The following is a 24,901-nucleotide window of genomic DNA, read 5'->3' on the forward strand; positions in this document are numbered from 1 at the left end:
GCCTCCCAAATAGCTGGGACTACAGGTGCCTGCCACCTCACCCAGCTAGTTTTTTGTATTTTTTAGTAGAGACGGGGTTTCACCATGTTAGCCAGGATGGTCTCGATCTCCTGACCTCGTGATCCGCCCGTCTCGGCCTCCCAAAGTGCTGGGATTACAGGCTTGAGGCACCGCACCCGGCCACCTAGCGTGGTCTTATAGTGAGGTCCCCACCCCAGGCACCCTAAGCAGCTGGGGAGGCCCAGTGACTCCACTGAGCACCACAGCAGAAGCTGACGCTGCTCCCCAGGAGCCTATCAGTGGGGGCTGCTCTTTGGAAGGATGGTGCTCTCGGGACCTTGACATGTTGGAATCTCACGAGACTCCTGCCTGGGCCCTTTTCTCTTTGCCACACCCCCTACCTGGCAGGTTCCAGAGCCTGCTGGCATCTTGTCCCATGGCTCCCCTGCTGGTCTCTCTGAGACCCACCTAACTAGCTGCCTGTTTGACAACTCCACTTGGTATCTCAGAGATCACAAATCTGAACTTGCTGTCTTTTCTCTTTACCCTAAATGATTGGGTGTGGCTATGTTCCAATACTTTATTTTAAAAAATAGGCTGGGTATGGTAGCTCATGCCTGTAATCCCAGCACTTTGGGGGGCCAAGGTGGGAGGATCACTTGAGCCCAGGATTTTGAGACCAGCCTATGCAACACAGCGAGACCCCATCGCTACAAAAAATAACTTTAAAAAATTAGCCAGGTATGGTGGCACACACCTGTAGTTACAGCTACTTGGGAGGTGGGAGGATCCCTTGAGCCCAGAAGTTTCAGGTTGCAGTGAGCTACAATCATACCACTGCACTCCAGCTTGGGCAACAGAGCAAGACCCTGTCTCAAAAAACAAACGAATAAAAAACCAGGAGGAGGGGTGGACTTGGCCACACATCATAGTTTGCTGGGCTCCTGAATCTGCTGTTATTCAAGCCAGAAAGAGAGGAGCAATTCTTGACATCTCCCACTCTCTTATCTCACATCCTATCCAAGTCTTCGCCTGTGGGTTTTATCTCTCGTCTCTCTGCAATGCATCCACTTTCCTCCAGTCCTTCCCTACCCTCCCTCATCTCTTGCCTGAGCCAGAGCAGTGTTCCTGTTCTAGGTCCTAAAGCCAAGGCAAGTCTCAGAGGCTCTGGCTGCAGAATGTGGCTGCCTCGTTGCCTCTGGGGCCAGGAAAACACGTGGTCATCAAGGGCACTTCCCAAGGCTCCAAGACGTTAAGGCTGACCAGGCCTGCAATGGCCTCCATGACAGAGAGAAGGGTTGACTGTTCCGGAAGGAATCTGGACACTTCACACACTGGGGGGCTTTTCTCATTTTCTAGATTAGACTGCAGCGCACAGGGTAGCTGGCATGCAGTTCTAACTCAGCAAAGGACCCAGCTTGCCATTCCCAGGGCCCCACGCAGGGCGCCAGCATCGTGGAAACCGTGTGGCTTTCTGGTGAGCGGGGTCTAACCTCACCGATGACAATGGAGCCTATGGGACTTCATGGTCAGCCAGGAGCCTCTGTCCTCACCCTCTCCACCTCCTCACCCAAGGAGGATGCCAGAGAAGGTCAGGCCCTCTCCAAGTCTCTTAAAGCAGCCCAGGCATTTCCCTTTTCCTGTTCCTTTGGTTCTCAGTGGCAGCAGCACAGAGTTTTAAAGAAGGGAGCGAAGTGTGTGGCAGCCCAGTTTTTTTTCTGAACATGAATAGAGAAAACAGAACGCCTCCAGCCAGCGGAGCACAGCCAGGCTGCACCGTGTTTTGATAAGGTTGTGGCTAGCCGGTCCCACGCCTGTCTTTGGAGGTGGTGAGGCAGAGGTGAGGTAACTCAACTCAGATGTTAACATGCAAGGAGGCAGGGCCTTTCCAGCTCACATTGCACACAGGGGCTTGCGCCTGCTGCCAGGCCAAGGCCAGGCCCGAAGTTCAGAGGGGGAACGAAACATTGCAAATGCCAAGTGGCAATGTCTGCAGCAGTACTAGCAGCAGTGCCTGGTCACTTCCTGGGTTCACCCCAGAGCTCTGTGGCTATACTTTCTGTGGCCTCAGTTATAGTCCCCTCGAGGTGTCCAGTCCCCTCACCTTTTTCTGCAAGCCCATGGCAGGGGTGTTGCATCTCACACCAGCGTCCTCCTCGTGGTTGCAGCCCTGAGACTCGGCGTTGAACTTGCAGTCTATGATGGATTTCTCATTGCCCGTGCACTGGATCTCGTTGAGGTGGATGGGTCCAATCCCTGCAGAGGGACAATAAACAGGCGCTATGAAAGCTTTGGAAGGAAACTTTCTGGATCGGCAAGAAAGGCCGGACAATAACAACATGCCTCTCCCATCCTCAGAACTCTCCCCACTGCCTCTCATAATCAGCTCAGTGACCCAAGCCTCTTCTCTCCAGACAGAACAGTGCCAATTCTCTTGGGATTCACTTATCCCATAAGAGCAAATAAAGTTTGCTACTAATTTGCTGTGTGACCTTGGCTGATCACTCAGCCTCTCTGAATACCACTTTTCTCTCATTCTTTTTCTAGTCCAAAGGAATTGGACTAGAAGTATACGTTTCCTTCCCAACTTTAATGTTCCATGCATTTATGAATCTCAAAGGTACGACTACTGCTGTATCTGTAAGGGTCCCTGCAAGAAACAGATGGCATGTACAAATTGGATTGAGTTAGAAAAAGGGATTTTAAAAATAAAGGTATGGATGGAGTGAAGGGAAATCACAGAGCACAGTCCAGTACTCAGGAGCTAGTGATACAGGCATAGATACCACGCCTGTTACCCTCTGCCTCCCTGCTAGGGGCTATGGATTCAAAGATGGGTAAGGCAGTCCCCTGCCCCGAAAAGCTCCCAGTTCCCGGGGGAGGCAGAACTTACACAAAGGCTTGTGTTACTGACGTGGTCAGTAACAAAGATGAAGTTCACAACAGGTGCTCTGGGGCTCAAAGGAGGCCCCTGACTCTGCCGGGGGGTTCTGGAGACAGCTGGTATCGAGGCTTACTGAGGCCAAAAACTGACTTCTAGATCAACCCATATTAGCAGGCAGGAGCCAAGTTTCTATTTCCTTGGAAATTCATAAATGATGCTTCCAATTCCTTGGAATGTTATAAAATGCGTAAAAACGCATTGGTGATGGCGGCTGGAAGCATCGAAGGACTAGCATGGAAAGGCTGTGACAAGGCATCGATCCTAATCAGAGCCCAGGAAGCAAGCAAGGCCCACAGCTCATGGGCACAGAGACAGTCAGGAGAGAAAACCGTATGTTGGGAAAGAGCACAAGGTTCTGTCTGGGAAACAGCTGGGCTGATCTGGTCCAAACGCCCGAGCTCTCCTCCCTCTAGGGAAGCCCTCCTGTCTCCTGCCTCCTGGACTGCCCTCTTTCTGCCTCCATCTAAGGAGAAGCCTGCCTTGAAGAAAAACCTCCATCCTCCTTCGTGGTGCAGCTTGAAAGAACTCCCACTTGTCTGAACTTCTGCTTGTTACACATCTTGCTCAAGCGGCAATGAACTGGGCAGGCAGTGTGAGACTGAATTCAGCTTGAGGTTGAAGATTAGGTTGAATCCTTGGAGAGTGATAAAAGCTTTACCTCTACCTTCCTCATCTGTAAAAGGCCAATTAATTATAATATGTGTTTTGCCAGGTTGGGATTTTTTTTTTGCGGGGGGGGAACAAAGTTTTGCTCGGTTACCAGGCTGGAGTGCAGTGATGTGATCTCGGCTCACTGCAACCTCCGCCTCCCAGGTTCAAGCAATTCTCCTGCCTCAGCTTCCCAAGTAGCTGGGACTACAAGTGTGTGCCACCGTGCCCAGCTGATTTTTGTATTTTTAGTAGAGATGGGGTTTCCCCATGTTAGCCAGGCTGGTCTCTAACTCCTGACCTCAAGTGATCTGCCCACCTTGTCCTCCCAAAGTGCTGGGATTACAGGCGTGAGCCACTGCGCCCGGCCCAGGTTAAGATTATGGGGAATGATGTGTCTAAGTATGTCAAATGACTAGGGACTCAGTAAATGGTGGGCATTTTCAGTATTATGTCTTCTAGATCATCTATTTGTTAGTGTAAGTTATTTCTGACTAAGATTATTTCTTCTTCTTCTTCTTTTTTTTAATCTTGAGATGGAGTCTCACTCTGTCACCAGGCTGGAGTGCAATGGCATAGTCCCAGTTCACTGCAACCTCCGCCCCCCAGGTTCCAGAGATTCTTCTGCCTCAGCCTCCTGAGTGGCTGGAAATACAGGTGCACACCACCACGCCCAGCTAATTTTTGTGTTTTTAGTACACACGGGGTTTCACCATGTTGGCCAGGATGGTCTCGATCTCTTGACCTTGTGATCTGCCCGCTTTGGCCTCCCAAAGTGCTGGGATTACGGGCATTGAGCCACCATGCCTGGCCTGATTAAGGTTATTTCTTATTTCTCCCACTTGACATGAGCTCCTGGAGAGTGGAGTATTTGTGGAATAAATGAATTCTCCTTTCCAAGACCCAGGCTGAAGAGCACTCAACCAATGTTTGTGGATTGCTAAGACTAGAGCTCAAGACTGAACAGGATAGGTAAAGCCAACTTAAGAGCCTAGCACGCCTCAGACTCAACTGGTTGGTCTCTTTCTGGCTGAACTTCTATGTAAACTTGTGTGGCTGTCTCAGACATCTGGGGACGAGGCCTCGGGGGGCAGGGCCTCCCTCCTGAAGCACATATACCCATGGTGCATCCAAGGAAGGGCACAGAGAAAGAGGCCCAGCATGGCTCACCCTCTTCCTGCCCCACTGAGTTCCGTGGGGGGTTGGGCAGGGGGTGGAAGATGCTCCAAAGGACACTGGACTGGGCATCTGGCTTCAGCGTGCCCATGGCGTCTGTGGGCTTCTGGTTCCTTCTGCTGACCTGGGCTTGGCATTCTGCACCTTGACCTGCAGCTGTCACCTACTCCTGGGTTCTGGAGCACCCCTGAATTGCTCCTCCTCACGGTGTCTTCCCCGTCTCCACCTTGGCTCTGTTGTTCTCCACATACAAACCCTGGCCTAGGTGACCACGAGGCTTGAGGCAGAATTAGGGCTCGGTGGAAAAGCCACGTCTAGTATCATAGAGCAGTGTTTTGGCTTCCATGGGTCCAGGCCAATGAGTGGGCTGAACTGTCAACTAAGCTGGTTACAATCAGATTGTAGGAGGCACAAGAGAACAGAACAGGACATGTCACGGGTTCTGCATGTTGTAAAGCTAAGCTCTTGTTTAGAAAACCTTTGCTGGAGTTTTACATGTCACATGCATTCCTTCTTGGGGATTGCATGCAAAAGGGTTTTCAAGCCACTGCTGTAAAACTGGGGAGCCGCCCCCTCCAGTACAGGAGCCACCAGCCGCATGTGGCTATGGAGCACTTGAAATGTAGCCAGCCAGTTTGTCTACTCAGGGATGCAGACAAACTGAGATGTCTGGTAAGTGTCAAATACATCCTGGATTTCAAAGACTTAGCACCAAATATGCAAATGATCTCACTAATAGCATTCATATTGATTACATGTTGAAATAATATTTTGGATACACTGGTTTACAGAAAATACGTTATTAAAGTTAATATCATCTTTTTAAAATTGTGGCTACTAGAAAATGCAAAGTTACATGCGAGGTTCCTGTTCTATTTCGTTTCTTTTTGAGAGACAGAGTCTCGCTATGTCACCCAAGCTGGAGAGCAGTGATGTGATCATGGTTCACTGCAGCCTACCTCCCGGGCTCAAGTGATCCTCCCACCTCAGCCTTCAGAGCAGCTGGGACCACAGGTGTGTGCCACCATGCCGGCTAATTTTTCTTTCCTTTTCTTTTCTGACAGAGTCTCCCTCTGCCGCCCAGGATGGAGTGCAGTGGCACGATCTCAGCTCACAGCAAGCTCCGCCTCCCGGGTTCACGCTATTCTCCTGCCTCAGCCTCCTGAGTAGTTGGGACCACAGGCGCCCGCCACCATGCTACTTTTTTGTACTTTTAGTGAAGACAGGGTTTCACCATGTTAGCCAGGATGGTCTCACTCTCCTGACCTCATGATCTGCCTGCCTCAGCCTCCCAAAGTGCTGGGATTGCAGGTGTGAGCCACCGCACCCAGCCTATGCCTGGCTAATTTTAAAAAAATTTTTGTAAAGGGGGGGGTCTCACTATGTTGACGAGGCTGGTCTTGAACTCCCAGGCTCAAGTGATCCTCCTGCCTGTTGCTTCCCAAAGTCCTGGGATTACAGGCGTGAGTCCTGTTCTGTTTCTATCAGACAGCACTGGTCTAGTGTTGGAACTTGTCTAATGCTGTAACTTCTTCACCAAGTATTTGTTCTGCTGACCCTACTGATTCAACTGGAACACATTCATTCATTCTTTACAACGTCAACAGCTCTGGAGCGCTGCGTGCTGGCAGCCTCGGCACTAAGGACACAGAGATACAGAAACAGGTACGCCCTCATGTGGCACGCAGCCTTGCAGGGAGGTGGAGGCACCAACAGGCAGTTGGAGTCCCGATGTGGGCGGGAGTCCTGAGGCACAGAGAGCAGAGCCTGACCAGGACCTCACATCTATGCTGGTGAGGCTGGAGCCAGTCAGAGCTGCAGGTGCTGTGCGTCCAGTCACCTTGTTTCACAGTGAAGAATCTGAGGCCCAGAAGGTTGCTCAAGGTCACCAAGCAAGCAGGTGGCCAGGCAGGGAGGAGGACTCAGATTGCCTGACTCCCAGTCGTTGCTCTTTCATGCCTCCTGGCTGTGGGTGTGGTCACTGAGTCCGTCGGCTAGAGCCAGGGCTGAGGGGCTGACCCTGTCTGCTCTGTGACTTGATATTAAATGTGGTACTTTTCCCTTTCTGCCTACTGGAGTTACCCCGCCCAGCATGACAGGAGATGATCAATCATTCACTGGTTCTTTCCAGGACAGCATCAAAAATGCCAAATGCCTCTTTCTCCCAGAGTTCTGCAGGCCCCTGGAAACCTCTGGCTGCTCTGGGCAGTGAAATAATAAGGTCACATAGCACACACCCATGATAAATGGAATGTTTATGTCATCGAGGGCCTGTTTATTCCTCAGAATGAGTGGACTCTGTCCTGTAGGCCCTGGGAGAGCACAAACCCACACGTTGGCCAATCAGTAAATAACTGCAGGGATAGTCAAGATCCAGGGAGGCCGAGTGCAGTGGCTCATGTCTGTAATCCCAGCACTTTGGGAGACTGAGGTGGGTGAATCACTTGAGGTCAGGAGTTCGACACCAGCCTGGCCAACATGGTGAAACCCCGTCTCTACTAAAAATACAAAAATTAGCTGGGTATGGTGGTGCACACCCATAATCCCAGCTACTTGGGAGGCTAAGGCAGGAGAACTGCTTGAACCCGGGAGGCGGAGGTTGCAGTGAGCTGAGATCGCGCCACTGAACTGGGTGACTGAGTGAGACTCTGCTTCAAAAAAAGATCCAGGGGATCCTGAGGAGCTCACCGTGCCCAGGGAAGGAGCACTGTTATATGGCCCAGTGGAAGCTGCCAGGTGGCACAATGTGACTCAGAGTACACCCCAGACCCCCAAACTTCAGTGTACACCTGGAAGCTTGCACAGACTGGAGAATAGAGGCAGAGACATTCTGAATGTGAACAGGACTGGGCCAAGGTGGGCATAAGGAAGAGGCCCACGTCTGAGAGTTAGAAGACTTGGCTTTCAGTCTTTCTCTGCCAGCAATGATTGGGGTGACCTCAGACTTGCGTCTCTTGCACTACAGGACCTGAGGTCTCTCCAGCAGTACTGTCCATGATTCCAGGACTCTCTCCAGGCCTCTGGAATGCAGGCCTCCTTCCAACATCTGGAGACCCTGTAAGAGCTGACCAATTGCAGGCCAGGATGTGGGGACGCCGAAGAAGGAAACAACCAATGGCACTAGACAGATGAGCTCCACTTCTAGAAGGGGGAAAGCTCCATGGTCTTTGACTCAGCTGGAGGCTAAGTTCAATGCAGGATTCTAGAGCCTCACACCAAAAACCACTGGATGTGGTGTCAGGCCCTGGGCTAGTGAGGACTATCATTTCCTCCAGGCTGTGATCAGTGACCTCACCACATTCCTTTCTGTGGGGTGATGGCCCGACATCTGACACTATGGAAATATCCCCTCCCCACTGGACAGGCCACCCCACCCCGTGTCTGTAGCCCATTCTGCTTCCTACCCATCCCTTCCCAGCCATAGCAGCCGACGGTCTGCAGTGGCCTCCCTGCTGGTCAAGGCTGAAAAAATTCCAGGAAATGACTAGGACTTCTCTCGCTCAAGTCACAGTTGTCTCGGGGAGGGCTGGGCACTCCTAGACTGCACAGTCTGTTTGGGGTAAAAACCCCTCCTGTTCAATGACCAAGGTTCGCAAGGATAAGTGGTGTTCGTGAGGCTTCCTGAGGAGGGGAAATGGCCTCTTCTGTGTCATCTTCTAGCTGCAACATCACTTTCCACCAAGGGACCCACTTGAAAGCCTCCTTTCCTTCTGTTTTTTTGCTCACATGAAAGATTTGTTCAGGACAGTTAATAAAAAGCAGGCCCTTTCTTAATGAGTCTGAGGACATCCGGAGGGCGGCATCTTGTTCCCTTTCTCTGCTGTCAGGCAGGGACTGTGTGCAGGGCTGCTCCGGGGAGGAAAAGTAAGATGGCATTTGGTCCTTTTGTTGTACAGAGTGGTTCAGTCTGGTGAAGTCGGAGGCCTCTCCTGCAGGAGGGGCCTGAGAACCCCGCTTTTTTGGTGGGGCAGCAGAGATCAGTGGGTTAGGAGCTGGGAGATCTACGGGGGAGTATTCATTGGCCACTAATACGTTATCTCACCTTGGACGTTTACTCTGCTTTTTGGGCCTTAGCTTCCAAATCCATAAAATAGGGTCTCAATGTTCTCTAAGGCCCCTTTCAGCTCTGTCTAGGGAGAGGCCTGGGATTCTCTCCCAGGCAGCCGCCAAAGGGAGGAGGGAAAGTGAGGACTGCCCGAGAGCTCACGGCCAGCAGCCAGGCTGTGCTCACGGCACCATGCTCCCGGCAAGAGAGGCCCCCTCTAGCCTCCCCATTCCTTACCTTGCCCCAGTCGGGAGCCAGTGACTGCCTCTTTGGCACTCCCAAAGCCCAGCTCTCTGCAGACCACACTGGCCGACACCAGGTCCCATTTGTCGTCGCAGACGGTCCCCCATTCTCCATTTTTGAGCACCTCCACGCGGCCCTCCCCGATGTAGGCACCGCCTCGCAGTCGCACCAGGGGTTGCTAAAGAGACACACGGTCCTGCTGAGTACAGATGCTGATGCACGTTCAGCGGGCGACCACTGTCCCCTCCCCCTCCCTTCACCGCCACCCTGTTTCCAGGCCAGGCACTGTCTGAGAGCTGCAACTGTGCTTGATGTATGGATGTGTGTGTGTGTGTGTCATGGGTGTGTCGGGCTGTGGGAGCTTCCTCTACCGAGACAGCTCTGGTGCAAGCTCCCTTTGCAGCCCTCGCATGGAGCTTCTGTCCTGGTCCCCTGGGGAGCCCATCGGGGACTGTCAATCACTCATCACCCCAACCTATGCGTGGCACAACCTTCCATCAGCACTTTCCCCACCAACTCCAGAGCCTCACGCTTTAGAGCTAGAGAAAGAAGCGCCTATCCTCCAAAGTCTGCAGATTCCAAATGGATCATAATTCTTTCTTATAACAACGTAGGTTGCTTCTAAGCAAGTTTGGATCAACCTTGCTTATAACACAGTGCTACAGTCTAGGCCTGCGGAGACTCCACAGTAGTAGGCAGGCACTGGAACGATTCTGCTATGCACAGCAACCAGAGGCAGGAGGGAGCAGACAGGAGAACGGGAAGACAGGGAGCTGGAAAGCCAAGCTTCACACAGTCACGACTCAGAGAATGGATGGGGAGCCTCACACTGATTTGTCCCAGGGCTGGGGGCATGCCCAGCCTCCCCGGATTTGACTCCAAGTCCCAGATGGCCTGACTCCAGAAGATGCAGCCAACCGGCTATGCAGAGAGGGTGGAGAATTACAGTTTGAACACCCCTAGTGTTCACTGACAGTCTGGCAGCTTTCATCTCTTTGTGGGCTTTACTGAGTTAGACAGGAGTAAGACACTCTCTACGTCTTGGTCACAGTGGATCACGTCTTACAAGATGGGAGCTGGGTCACTTGACTCCAGCTGTCCACATACCTGGGTTTGCATCTGTTTCTCTGCATGTGTGTGCATGCACGTGCATGTGTGGCTCATGTGTGTGCAAGCTCACCTGCATGCATGCTGCATGTATGCGCGTGTGTGTTTTGGAGGAGGCTCAGAAGCCTGTGAGGCTCTCAGCTACTGCTGATGCTCAATTCCACTCCACAGAGGGAGTGAGGAAGACTGTGTAGCCATTCTAAGTGTGTCACCTCAGACCAGAGTCATTGCCTGTCCTGGCCTATGTTGTCCTCAGCCCATAGCTGCCTTCACCCTACCATTGATGGCCAGGCCGAGACAGGCCTGGGTGGAGGTGACCTTTTCAAGCATTCGCGTCCACCAGCTACGTTGAGGGGGATGGCATCATACAAGAACCTGCTTCTCCACCAACTGTACCTTGGGGCTGGCCATGGCAGGGTGGGGTGCTGGGACAGCACCCAGATTTACAGACCTCAGGGACTGCCCTGACTCTGGCAGTATGGGGAGAAGAAGAAAGGGGAAAACGCCCAGTGGCTGTAGGATCTTTTACCGTAGCTTTAAAAGAACACCCCAAACAGAGCAAAACGAGTATAACTGCTGGCTGGCTCCAAGCTCTGTTTTCTGCAGAATGGTGGCCTCCTGCTTCCCTGACCTCCCTTCCCAAGCTGTCTTCCCACAGAGTGGACCATCCATGACCTCAGCTTAATGGAGGCAGAGTGTCCAATAACCTCGCTCCAGCCCGGCAGTGGCCAAGCAGTCGGCTGGCCCCAGAGGAAAGAAAGAAACCAAGGGAAAATATGATGTAAGGCACGCTCGCTCTGTTTTAATTGGTTTGGTATGAACTTGATTCCTTTTTTTTAAACCGCACAGTAGAGGAATTCCAAGACAGTAGGATCTGGTATTCTGGATGACACACAAGGAAAGCTCAGAGGCTCAGGCTGAGGCTGTGGAAAGGATGTGGCCATGAAATCACACACAGGGGGCATGGAGGTTTAGGGGGTGGTGGGCTGACTGTCGGAGGAGGGGGAAGTGGCGCTGTCCAGGTATGTCCTGGAGGCACACATATGATGGTGTGGTCACCTCTGTGCTCTTCAGAGGCCCTTGAGGGGACAGAGGAGGCAGGGCCTCCTGAAAGTGCCAGGAAGTTACTCCTAATAGTTCCCACTCCCTCTGGCTGAGGAGGGCTGGGCTCGCAGCATGCATTCTGCTCCCCTCACTGAAGGCTCGGTCTTTTGTTCAAATCACCACCAAGCCCGGGAAGGGGGGTGCCCAGTGTGGTTTATCCAGCTCTTGTCATGGTGTCCCTTTTCTATTGGAGGAGTGTAATCACCTCCTTTCCAGAGCAGGTCTCAACAAAGAGGGGAGACCGCAGAGGGGAGAGGGGAAGGAGGGAGGGTAGAGGAGAGGAGACAAAGGGCATGGTTGGGGGAAGGCTGGTTGGCTCAGCCTCTGCTGCTCCTGCTCAGCTGCCTGGACCCGGCTGACACACCTGGTTGATACACTCTCTGCCCCCACCCCAGAGCTCTTCTCCCTCCTCTGGCTCCCTCTTACCCCCGACTTGGTGACAGCCCACCTGGAACTCACCCCTGCCAAGGTGATGATTACTACGGCCATCACGCTAATCAGATGCTGTCTCGTCTACTCATGCTGAGTCAGCACACAGTGCACTAAGTACTGGGGTTTTACCTGGCACAGGGAACCAGCCCCTGAGAAATGATCAGTCACTTCTCCTATCCCTCCCTCTCCTCTTCCCAGTTGCTGTTCCCACCCACTCACCAGATAGTAGCTGTTTCCTGAACACAGAAATCACAGAGACCCTTTGATGGATACAGGAAGAAGGAAGAGGAGGAGAAAGAAAAGCGAATCAAGAAGAGACAGATAGGGCACCTGCTCTTTTTCAGAGGCTGGGTCAAGCCTACCATGGTTGGGGTACTTTACTTGTTCTAGAAAATCGGCCCGTTAGGCCAGGCATGGTGGCTCATGTCTGTGATCCTAGCACTTTGGGAGGCCAAGGCGGGTGGGCCATCTGAGGTCAGGAGTTCAAGACCAGCCTGGCAAACATGGTGAAACCCCGTCTCTACTAAAAATACAAACATTAGCAAGCCATGGTGGCGGGTGCCTATAATTCCAGCTACTCGGGAGGCCGAGGCAGGAGAATTGCGTGAATCCAGGAGCCAGAGGTTGCAGTGAGCAGAGATCATGCCATTGCACTCCAGCCTGGCAACAAGAGTGAAACTCTGTCTCAAAAAAAAAAAAAAAAAAAAAAAAAAAAGAAATCGGCCCATTGAAATGGGGCTGTTACTTTATATGGGAAGATGTTCATCTACATTTTAGGAATACACTCACACACGGTTCCACACATTCACACACGCCCACACACTCACACACACCCCCATACACACACACCCCCACACCCACCCCCCACACACACTCACACATCCCCACACACACACAGCCCCACACTCACACACCCCGACACACACACACCCCCCCACACACACCCCCCACACACACCCCACACACACACAGCCCCACACACTCACACACCCCCCACACACTCACACACCTCCCCCCCACACACACACCCCACACACACAACCCCACACACTCACACCCCTACACACACACCCCCACACAGTCCCACACTCACATACCCCCACACACTCACCCCCCCATACACAGCCCTACACACACCCTGACACACCCCCCCACACACACCCCCGCACACACACACCTCCGCACACAGCCCCACACTCACATACCCCCACACACCCCCCTACACACACACTCCCACACACACAGCCCCCCACATACACCCTCCACACACACACCCCCACACACTCACAGCCCCCCCCACACACAGCTGCACACACACACCCCACACACTCACACACCCCCCACACACACCTCCCCACACACACACCTCCCCACACACACTCATACCCACACACACCCCCCCACACTCACACACACCCACACACACATCCACCACACACACCCACACCCCCCCACACACATCCCCACACCCACACCCGCACACCCACACACAGCCCCACACACTCACCCCCACACACTCCCAAACCCCCCCCACACACACCCACACACACACATACCCCCACATACACACACCCCCCACTCACACCCCCACACACACTCATATATACCCCCACACACTCATATACACGCCCACACCCCCCCACACACTCATACACCCCCACACATACATACCCCCGCACACTCATACACACACTCATACACACCCCCCCACACTCACACACCCCCACACACTCATAATACACACTCATACACATACACGTGCTGTTTCACATAAGTATAATGTGACTAATGTATGGATGACTTAGGATAATGGCAGATTTTCTACCTTGGTGGGAGCTTTTTAAAATTGTTATCCTTTCTGTTGCAAAATAAACCAAACATGCTTGAAAACGTGTCGTTGGCTGCGTGTACTTTTCAGAGTTGGGTCACATTTCCAGTTCTCCTTTGGGAACTGTGCAGGGGCACCAGGTCCCTGTTGCACACCCTTCATCATCTGTTCCTGCTGGGTAAGCAGACAGCGCACAGCCTATGACAACTGATGCTAGGGTAGTCTTCTCCCCCAGATGGTCCTTCTCTGCAGAGGGCGCTCAGGTCTCAGAGTAAAGCAGCCATGATGGTGATCTCAGCCGAGGCCACCCTTCCTCACTCTCCTGGGGGATCCTGCCTACTCCCTCAACACCCTCCCATCCCCTCCAGGTGCCAAGTGGCCACACCTCGTGCCCTGTCCTCACCTCTGGCTTGTAGGCTTTCCGGAATCTCGAGGGTCCGTCAGGGCTGAAGACCTGCCCAGGCACACAACTCACCACGGCCGGCAGCCCATTCTCACAGGTGACATTCTTCATGGGGTCCAGTGACACCTGGGGGCCCAGCTTGCAGCTGGAGATGTGGGCCTCTGTGCCGGTGCAGTCCATGGAGAATGGCCAGTAGCGCTGTTTCCTCCGTGAGGCAAACATTCTGCAGACGGTGGGAGGGGACAGGTGATCAGGGCATTATGACACCTATCCTGATTCCTTCTGCAACGAGGCAGAACAAGAGAGACTGGGCCCTGCTCCTGGAGCTCAGCCCTGCTTCACAGAGGGGTCCTAGCTCAGTCCATTCAGCCAGCATTCACTGAGCACCTCCTAACGCCAGGCGCCACACTGGGCACTGGGGGACAGGACCCAGAGTGTGGACAAGGCCTCCTGCCCTCAGGCAGCTTTCATTCTAGGAAAGAAAGGACTCACTCAACGTAGTGAAGTAATAATAATAATGAAGCCCAAGAATACAGAATGCACAAAGGTATTTAAAACAGGTGAGATCCCTGGTCCTAGAAAACCCCTCACAGTCTAAGGTAAACCATTTGTTTACCCTAACTCTTCAGATAATTCCAACATAATTTGCTGTCATTCTTTTTTTTTTGAGACACAGTCTCTATCCCCCCAGGCAGAAGTGCAGTGGTGTAATCACTGCAACCTCCGCCTCCCAGGTTCAAGCAATTCTCATGCCTCAGCCTCCTGAGTAGCTGGGACTACAGGTACCCACCACCATGCCAAGCTAATTTTTGTATTTTTAATAGAGACGGGGTTTCGCCATGTTGGCCAGGATGGTCTCAAACTCCTGATCTCAAGTGATCTGCCTGCCTCGGCCTCCCAAAGTGCTGGGATTATAGGCGTGGGCCAATGCGCCCGGCCTGTTGTCATTCTTTAGCTTTATTTTTCTTTGTCAATGAGCAGTACAAGCTGATTGCTAAACTCTCCCAGTGATATACAAGATTAAATTTGTATTTCCAATGAGAAGCAATGAAAACAGTCTTAAATTACTCCATCTGCTGAATCAAAGTACAATCTGCCTAGGAACAAAACTGCTGCTTCCTGCACCCAGGAAGATGAGTGAGGTTCAGGTTGTCTCTGTACCATATCCTAGGGAAGCCCTTAGCCTGTATTGCTAGCACAGGCAAAGCGTTCCTTTGTATGTTTCTTTTTTTTTTTTTTTTAAGGCAGAATATGGATGCAGGTAATTCAGTGTTTTTTTTGTTTTTGTTTTTTGTTTTTTTCTGAAACAGTAACCAACTGATAAGTAATAGATTGGCTAACAAAAAGGATACTGTACCTCAGTTTCTCATGTCCAAAATCAGAAGTAGTAACAGTATCTACTTCACTAGATTGTTATGACAGTTTGTTTATTTATTTGTTTTTTTTGTTTTTTTTTTTTTGAGATGGAGTCTCACTCTGTCGCCCAGGCTCAAGTGCTTTGGCGCGATCTCGGCTCACTGCAACCTCCGCCTCCCAGGTTCAAGCAATTCTCCTGCTTCAGTCTCCCGCGTAACTGGGATTACAGGTACCTGCCACCACACCGCCTAATTTTGTATTTTTAGTAGAGACGGGGTTTCACTGTGTTGGCCAGGCTGGTCTCGAACTCCTAACCTCAGGTAATCTGCCTCCCTCAGCCTCCCAAAGTATTGGGAATCATAGGCATGAGCCACCACGCCGGGCCATAAATCTGTATTTGGAGGTAGTGTCCAAATGTCTGCAAAGTCATATCATTGTAAGGAGGCCTTGGCAGGAGACCCCTTCACCCCATCTGGGTTCCCATGACTCTGGCCCTTTAAGAAGAGGCTAGCACTCTGGAGAGGTTGAGGTCTTCTGGGGCCAGGGTGGTCTTGAACTCCTGACCACAGGTGATCTACCCACCTCTGTCTCCCAAAGTGCTGGGATTACAGGCATGTGCCACTGCGCCTGGCCTGTGGTGACAGTTTAAATTCGTTAATACTTGTCACTTAAAATAGTGCCCAGACGTAGGAAGGGCTACATAAGAGTTTGTGAAATAAGTAAGTAAATAAATAAAATCGTATTTGGTTAAAGAAAAAAAGAAAAAGAAGAGTGAGAGGAGGGAGGGATTCCGTGGTTGGAGTGATGAGAGACGACTTTACGGAAGAGAAGACTTTAAATTGGGCCCTGAATGATGGTGGATTCGAAACAAAGGAGGTCCAGGAAGGCCCTGCTGCCTGCTCATGCCAACCCAGCTTTTCAGGGCCCATGTGCTTGTCCCTGCATGGCAGGACCCAGTGAGACGCCAGAAGGAGCCAGCAGAGGGGACTCGCTGGGCAGGCTAACCCCAAGACAGGGCAGAGGCGAGATCCCATCCCTGCTGGTCCAGCAGTCCTGGAAGTACCTCCTTTATCTCAGTGTGAATGGAGTGTGAAGACAGAGGAGGGGCAAATCCTACAGACACAGTTATCATCTCTCCTTAACCCAAATCTGAGACTTGTTAGAATTCTAGTGTGCCTGTGAATGCAATGACACGGAATCTTGCCGAGGACTATCCACTACCCTGGCAAATCCAGGGTGCGTGCTCACCACAGCGGCAGCCCAGAGCAGAGAACTGCTCAGGAGGGCTATTAATAATTCCAGGAACCACTGCCCTCCCGACACACTTCCTGCAAGGCCCCTGCACTTGGAAGCCTACAGCATGTTCCATGACGCCCCCACAAGGGGCGGGAGAAGATACTCGGGGGGAACACCAGCTGCTTGGGGATTGGTCAGACCTCACCGCCTGCCTTGGCTCAGGAAAACCCCTCTGCTTCTGGCCATCAGTCAGCGCCACCCTCTCCAGGAACAGATGTCCTGCGTTCTAACTGGACAATGCAGAGCCCACAGCAAACAACTGTCCCCAGCAGCCCAGATCCCTCTGACATCAGCCCCCAGGAATGTGCTGCAGACCCTCTAGCACATTCAGGCCTTGCCGAGGCGCCTCTCCCCTCCTCCATCCCAGTGTTTCACTGGGGACAGGCTTCTGAGCTGCAGATGGAGGCCCTCGGCGGGTGGTGGACAGCCCACCCGGCTCCAGGCCTGGAGACTGGAGGAGTGACTGGAGTGAGTGAGGCAGCCTTGGGTGGAGTGGAGCGGGAAGCCTGCCTGTGAAAGAGGCAGCTAGGCCAATAGCTGGGCTGTAGGAAGAACACGGAGCTGGACTGATTCAACCAAGAGTCCTACCCACCGGCGCTCCCCTGACCTAGAGTGAAGGCAGATGTGGGATCCTGCCAGCTGCTGAGTACAACTATTTCCATGATGCTTTCTGGAAGTGGGGAAATAGCACAGGATGGATTTGAGATGGACTTAAGCTAAAACCCCATAAGCCCCCACTTTGATGTTCTCAGTCTCTTAGAATTAGTGTAAGCTCAGAACCAGTGGCTAGTAGTCCGAAAGATCTGATTATTTCCTTTTCTCCAATGCATGCTCATCCTGGTGAAAGGTGCCTTTGGAGAAGTGGGAGAAAGAATACAGTATACATTTCTGGCAGGGTACCAGGGTGCTTCCTTGAGGGTACCCAGCCTTTCCCTCATCCAAGAACTGGTAAAACTGGCTCAAGTATGGGAATGGATTGAGGGGTCATGACTCTGCTTTTATGATTCGGGATAGACTTTTGTTTGCTTGGCCTAGAACTTTTCTGCTTATGCAGGTTATTAAGCACGAACTTAGTAGGCTTCCTGTCTATTTCACTTCGAGGAACACCATGATCAACCAGCCAACACCACAGGTGTGCAGCAGTCAGACTGATCGCTGCTTTGACTCCACTGTCCAATAAGGTCAGCATGTCCTCCTTTGGTAGTACTACAGCCACGGGACCCCTGCCACCCTGAAGCCAATTACTCCCATCGCATTCAGGTCACTGGTTCAGTGGCTGCTGTTCCTGCTGTGAGTCCTGGCCTTCAGAGAAGAATGATCACAGCTCCTCAAGGAGGCTGGGGCTCCTTTCATATATTTACTTTTCACCGTCAAGGTGAAAGGCGTGTCTTCAGGACAGTGTGGGTGAGGAGGTCTTAAAGGTAAGATCCATTCTAACATTCAACCTCCCTAAGCTTTTGAATTCTGTCTTCTACACACAACAGAGGCAGGGTCAGCATTTCTGCTTACTCACTGTGGGCCACACTTTGGTCCACATTTCAGTCGATCCACCAAGCAAACCGCTGGAGGCCTTTCTAACTTCCTGAGCTGCAACATTAAATGCAGAATCTCTGCTTAGAGAGCTCATTTCAATTAAATGATGTCAGTATTGAGATCCTACTTTCGGGAGAACAAAATCATGACTACACAATGCTCCCTCCCGGCACCAGGAATGGGGGCCTGAAGTTTAAGCTTCATTAGCTTCAAGGTACATGCATTGCACCCCAGCCCGACGTGGAAGTCAGTGCCATGGCCAAGCCAATCGGAGAGCAGCCCTTGGTGAGGAGCCCCTGACTCTACCTGTGGCTGCAGAGGCCTCTGGGGTGTGTGCAGGTAACTGGGGGGTATTAGTCCATTCTCATGCTACTAATGAGGACATACCTGAGCCTGGGTAATGTATAAAGGAAAGAGGTTCAAAAAACTCAACAGTTCCACATGGCTGGGGAGGCCTCACAATCACGGCGGAAGGTGAAGGAGGAGCAAAGGCACGTCTTACATGACAGCAGGCAAGAGCGTGTGTGCAGGGGAACTGGCCTTTATAAAACCATCAGGTCTCATGAGACTCATTCACCATCATGAGAACAGCATGGGAAAAACCCAGTCCCATGATTCAGTTACCTCCCACTGGGTCCCTCCCACGACATGTGGGGTTATGGGAGCTACAGTTCGAGATGAGATGTGGGTGGGGACACAGCCAAACCGTTATCACTGGGGGAAGCAGAGGTGCTGAGGAAGAGCTGCAGTTGGAGGCCGGGGGCAGCTCTAAGGCTTCCGAGTGGCCACCAGCCCAGCAGGTTCACAGAGGGAGCCAGTCCAGTAAGGCAGCAGTGGGGCGGGGGGCCCAAGGTGGGGGGCCCTCAGGGGTTAAGCAGGTGAGTTTCTGAGGCTATAAGGTCCTTCAGGGACCTTGGTGGATACATGGAGATTACTAACTCCACCCCAGACCGAGAATTACTTTGAAAATAATTTCCTGCATAGAGTGGGCAGTGCTGCATGGCGGGAGGGAAGGGGTCCCTTCCTGGGCCTCAGAGGTGTGCTGCTAGCAACAGCAGCCACAAACTGTAGGAAGAGGGAAAGGGACACGGGAAAGACGCAACCGGAAGCCACCGCTTCAAGTGCCAGGCAGGGGAGTGGTCCTCAGTCTGGCCTCCAGACCTCTGCAGTCCTCAGCCTCTGAGCAGGGCCCACTGATATCCCTAGCCCCAGGCCAGTTGTGCCCCAGCCCTCAGACTGGCCAGTGCTTCTGAGCTGGCCCTACCCCAGGGAGAATAGGAGCTGCAACGGGGCCAGCAGGTGGAGACTGCTGGGTGGTGCTCTCCCTAGAGAGCTGGGCTGTCCTGCAGGCTCTGCTAGGTGTGGGCTGTGACACCCTGAGTCCACTGCCCTTCAGGCCTCTTCCATGCAGATCCAGGGCTTAGGCCAGTGGTCTCTGAGCCTTACAATTCCCTAGGAGTCCTAGTTTTGCTGGCAGTTTAGCCCCGACAGCCCACCGAGGCACACAGAGTCTTCCCAGCACCTTTCTCTTTGGGGCACATGTAGGCCTAACTGTCAACTGACTCCCAGACACGAACACAAAATGACAGGGACAAGCTGAGAAGGTCGTGCTTCCCCTCCCACTCCTCCGCTAGGAAGGCCGCCCCATCTCTCCAACTAGAAGGCTGCAGAAGGGGTTGGTTTCCAGCAGCTTCTGTTCTTCATCTCCCATCCTGCAGACAGCACCACCCACCACCCGCTCCTTGGATCGCTCTCAGCCTTGGAAGCCTTGTCCTCCCCGTCCTTGAAAAGGCAAAGCCACAGACGCGAGGGTGGGAGGGGCAGGGAGGGGGTTCCAATCCAGCACGTAACAGGATTACCCAGGGCCCAGCTGCTGAAACTGGCCTGAGATCAACTCCTCAAAAGCCGAGAAGGACTCCGGACTGGCCACAGTTGGGAGATGGCTTCCAAACATCATCTGAATGAGGCGTGTGCTGTCCAGCTCAGAACTGCGCCAGGCTGGGGGCACTGGTAGGGCCAGCCAGGTAGGAAGCCTGCCAGGGAGGGGGTTTGCTTTTCTTGGCTCCAACTGGTAAGAAAAGCTGAGAAGGTGTCACCAAGGAAGGAGTCAGGTGGGAGTTCTCCAAAGTATTCAGAGGATGGCGACTCCTGGTGCCAACAGGAAGGTCTGGGCCATGTCTGGGGACTGGGATCACCATGGTGGTCACCCTGGGGTGTTGTGTGCTTACCCAACTGGGCAGCTCTGCGGCCGCACTCATTCACCCACACAGGGGGCTGGGGGCTGGGACCAAAGTATGGCCCACCCCATCCAAGCAGGGCTGGGCCAGGGTCAGGGAGGGATATGTGGTCTGCCCAGACCCCAGGGAGCTGGTGAGTAGAGCTGGGGCTTCAAGCCAGGTCTCCTGACACAGAAGCCATGTCTTTTCTTCCTCTGATTTGGAAGGAAAGAGACAGTGCTGAGAGTCTGCGCTCTCTAGGAGTGTGGACCCTACAGCTGGACACAGGGGACCTCCAGAGGCCAGGATCTGCCCCTTCCTGGTTCTATCGCCTTTCTCCAGTTTACTCAACTCTAAAACAGACTCCTATTTCCCAGTGGTGTTGTGAGGATTAAATGACTGAGAATAGTGCCTGGAACACTGTTAAGCCCTTAGTAAAGAGACGCTACTATTTCTATCATTATTAAGAGGAGGGAGGAAGACCCCATGACCAATCAGGTATCCCAAGTATATGCAGCCATCAGCTTGTTGGGGTGCTGGAATACTTCCATTGGACACCCCGAAGTCAAACGACTCCAGGTTCTGTCCCTGTCTACTTCTTTCCCCTACTGGGAAATATTAACCTTAGAGACCATCACAGCATTGTCAGATTTAACTGGGATTGGATGAAGTGAGCTGCATTGATCAGTTTCTCAACTACCTGCTGCAATTTCCAGATTTCTCAGAAGAATCATTTGCCGAGGGCAAGTAAACATTTCTTCTTAAGTTGGTGTTGTCTCTGCCCAGCCTGGCCAGGGTATTGTCCTAGCTTAGCTCATGCAGTCCCTGAGCTGGCCGGCAACACCCCGAGCTGGGGTTATCTGGACTGGGGATACCTTGCACCTCACTGCTGCAATATGCCTTCCCTCAGGCTACTCTAGGGATTAGGGTCTATCTCCTATAGACGTGTGAGTTCCTCAAGGGTAAGGATGCCACGGGGCGCCCTTGAACTTGCTGCCTGGCCCGGCCCAGGAGCTCTATGCAGGTTGCCTGCAGGTATACTAGCTGGCCTGGCCATGCCTGGCCAAGGAAAGGCCACCGCCAGGGTGGACTCTTTTAACCAGGTAGGCAGGGCAGATACCCTCAAAACCACCTGTGTGGTGCAGTCCTCTTACTTGTACACTTTGGTGTTGTATGTCCTCTCCCCAGGGAAGCCGAACATGCCGCAGACCACGCGGGAATTCTTGGCCGTCCAGTGCTTGTCACAGATCTGCTTCCAGGTCTTGCCCTCCTTCACCTCCACGTAGCCCTCCGTCACCGGGGTGCGCTTGCGGTAGGCCGAGAGGATGGCTCGAATCCGAATGTCCTCCACCTGGATATTCAGGTTCTGGGAAGAAGGAGGTGTGGAAGGAGAGGGTTACCCTTCTGGCCTGCCTGCAGACACACCAGGCAACCAGTCCTTCTTTAGCGATTACCGGCCGGGCCTGCTGCCGGCCTGCCTGTGCCCTTGGGCCCCGCAGTCAGCTCTGGGCACCTCCGAGGGGCACATGGCCCAAGCTGCAGTTAGAAAGCGCTATGCATGGGAGGTAGTGAGGCTGCCAGGACCCAACAGGGAGTGGGGTGACCTGGAACAGTCAGAGAAGACTCGGAGAGCCCATGGGCTTCTCCCACATCCAAACCTAAGATCTTGGAGAGCAAAGGGCAGCGGACTCCTCCTGCACAGGCCTCGAAATAAATGCATGGGAGAGAAAGTGTTCTTTGAATGTGGATTTTGCATTTCACTCCAAAGTACCTGTGTATGTGCCTGTGAGTGTGTCTGTGTGTGTCTCCCTGATTCATCTTTCAGTAAAACTTGAGTTTCAGATAGAGGAGCCCCAGATGTCCTGAAGCTGGTGGTGCCACCCTGCAGACTACCGTATACCCCAGGGGTGGGCATTCCTCTGTTCAAAAATCCTTAGAGAGGCCTGAGAGAAGGGTCAGGGCTTAGAGAGAAAGGAAGCAGAGATTCCTGGCGTTGAGTGTGCTGTGTGCAGAGACCCACACCTGCCGGCAGGGATCAGGGAGGTAGGATTGGGGACAACTATTTGGCTGCAGCAAGGAAAGGAGAGACTGCAAACACTTTGAGGTTCCCTTCCCATACCCACCCCACCCATCTATCTGTGGAGTAAAGGACAGGGGCTGGGGTCAGGGTTGGAAAAATTCATTGGCAGGGCTCTTTGGGAGGAAGTAGAGGAGGGCTGGAGGGGCATGGGCGGGAGGAAGGCGCCTGGCTGCCTGCCACATGGGCGCTCCTCCTCCCTCGACGTGGAGCTGGAATGTCCCTGTACCACCTAGACCTCCTGGGGATGTGGAGGAGAGGGGGCCTCAAGAGGCTAAGCTGGATGAGAGGAGCAGAGGTTCCCTGGAGTTACAGTGGCACTTTTTAATGCCTTTCCAAGACATGCCATAACAGGCTCCAAATTCTATGGAAGCTCCCTCCCGAATCAGTCACCGCCAGCCATCACCAGCTCTTCCAACAGTCCCTGACTGAGTCCCTGCCTCCATCTGTCTGCCACAGGGCCACTCACCAAAGAGCCTCTTTTTTCTTTTAATTGATTCATTCTTAATCTTTTTTGAGGCAGGGTCTCACTCTGTTGCCCAGGCTGGAGTGCAGTGGTGTGATCAGGGCTCACTGCTGTTTCCATATCCTGGGCTCAAGCAATCCTCCTGTTTCAGTCTCCCAAGTAGCTGGGAGTACAGGTGTGTATCACCATGCCCAACTAATTTAAAAATATATTTCAGAGACGAGGTCTCACTATGTTGCCTAAGCTAGTTTCGAACTCCGGGCCTCAAGGCATCCTCCTACCTCAGCCTCCCGAAGTGCTGGAATTACAGGTATGAGGCACTGCAGCTGGCTCTTTCTAAAACACAGATCTAACCTTGTCCCTTGGCTAGCTCCTCTTTGTCTATGTAATACCCTAATATTGAGCAAAATGCTCTCAGCCATTCAAGACTGATTCCACCTATGCCTCCAGCCCCCTCACTGTTCCCAGCTTCACATGGATCAGCAAACACCACGAATTGCAGCATATAATAGCAACAGCTACCGCAAAGCACACGCCAGGTGCCCAGCCCTATGTGAAGTGCCTTCCTTGCGTTCTCGTACTTAACCTCGCATGCTGTAATGAGGTGGTTGATAGCTATTACCATCCCCATCTTACAGATGAGAATACCAGCTGACTCCAGTTCCCTCCCCAGGGCCACCCCGAGGTGCAGGGGAAGACACACACACTGTGAGTGGGTCAGGCACTGGGAGTTGGGGCTGGTCCAAGCGGGGCTGGAAGGTAGGAGGAACCCAGCACCCCAACTGCCCCAGCCCTGTCCAGCCGAGATGCAAATGAACCACGAGTTTGAACAAACCATTCTTTGGGTGCCCAGGGATTCAGGTCTCCTTGCCACAGCCTTCAGGGTCTACAGCCAGGCCACGCTCTCAGGTCCTGAAAGGCGGTGGAAAGTACGTGGGCCTGGAGTGATGGCACTTGGCTCCGTTTCCTTTCCACCACAGCAGAAGGAATGCTGCCAGCGGCAGGATTATGCCTTCCAGTCTGGATGCTGGATCCTTTACAGCCTCATTCAGGCCGCAGGACCCGTGCCACCAAGACACGTGGACAGGGGCGAGCCAAGAAAGGGCCTGAGGTCTAAACCCAGCCCACGAGCCGGCCCTCTTCTGTCTCTTCCCACCTCAGGAGGCCGGGCTGGAATTCCAGTGTGTAACTGTCATCCCCAGAAGGAAAGTTACTGCCTAGCATCAGGCCTGTGCTTCACGGGGCAGGCGGCCCGGGCTGACCTTCAGTTCACAGATCCTCTCCCCTGCATTGGGCAGCAGTGCCGGCTCGCTGCAGGGAAGATGTGACCCCCAGCACCTGGCCTCCACAGGAGGAGGAAGAAGGTCCAGCTGGAGGAGCTCAGTAGACCCCACTGGAAAGAGTTATGCGGGCCTGAGGCCAGCATACACCAACCCAAACGCCAAGGGAGCTTGCACTCGTTCCTGCGATGATGCAGGACAGGTTCCTCCACTGAATATGGCTGGTGGGAAGAGCCTCGGGGGCTCTACGATGAAGGCAGTGCAACCTGGAGAAGAGAAACAGCTAGCACCAGGGGTCATCATCCTCATTCTTCCACCGACTCACTGCATATGAGTTTATGAATCTCTCTCTCTGTGTGTGTATGTGTGTGTGTGTGTGTGCGCGCGTGCATGGTGATATGTGCTTGATGGTCTGTGTGTGTGTGGTGTGTATCTCTAGGTCTGTGTGTGTGCACGGTGGTATACGCATGATGGTGTGTTTCTGAGTGTCTGTATGTCCATGTGTCATATAAGCCCCTGCATATGTGTGTGTGTGTCTCTCTCTGGGATTGTGTCTGTGTGCATGATGATGTATGCATGACAGGGTTGTGTGTGTGTGTGCCTGTGTGTCATGTGGGTCTCCGTGTACTCTCTGTATGTGTCTATGACACATGGGTCTCTGAATGTATAAAGCATGCATCTATTTGTGTGTCTTGTGGAGGAGGAAATTCTGAAAGGATCTTGTTCCTTGCAAGGCCTTAGGAAAAC

The 24,901-nt window shown here is 52.9% G+C and overlaps 1 protein-coding gene across 1 annotated transcript in view; it reads right to left on the reverse strand.

The window, feature by feature from the left end:
• LOXL2 (lysyl oxidase like 2) overlaps positions 1–24,901 on the reverse strand; it is a 98,742-nt gene that overhangs the window by 20,544 nt on the left and 53,297 nt on the right. The window contains exons 4-7 of the mRNA XM_005562843.4: positions 21,486–21,697; positions 13,931–14,153; positions 9,051–9,234; positions 2,105–2,256 (exon numbers count right to left, since the gene is read on the reverse strand). Of these exons, the coding sequence (XP_005562900.1) occupies positions 2,105–2,256; positions 9,051–9,234; positions 13,931–14,153; positions 21,486–21,697 (771 nt within the window). The remainder of the gene's footprint in view (positions 1–2,104; positions 2,257–9,050; positions 9,235–13,930; positions 14,154–21,485; positions 21,698–24,901) is intronic.

The sequence above is a fragment of the Macaca fascicularis genome, chromosome 8, assembly GCF_037993035.2.
Source record: "Macaca fascicularis isolate 582-1 chromosome 8, T2T-MFA8v1.1".
NCBI classification, from domain to species: domain Eukaryota; kingdom Metazoa; phylum Chordata; class Mammalia; order Primates; family Cercopithecidae; genus Macaca; species Macaca fascicularis.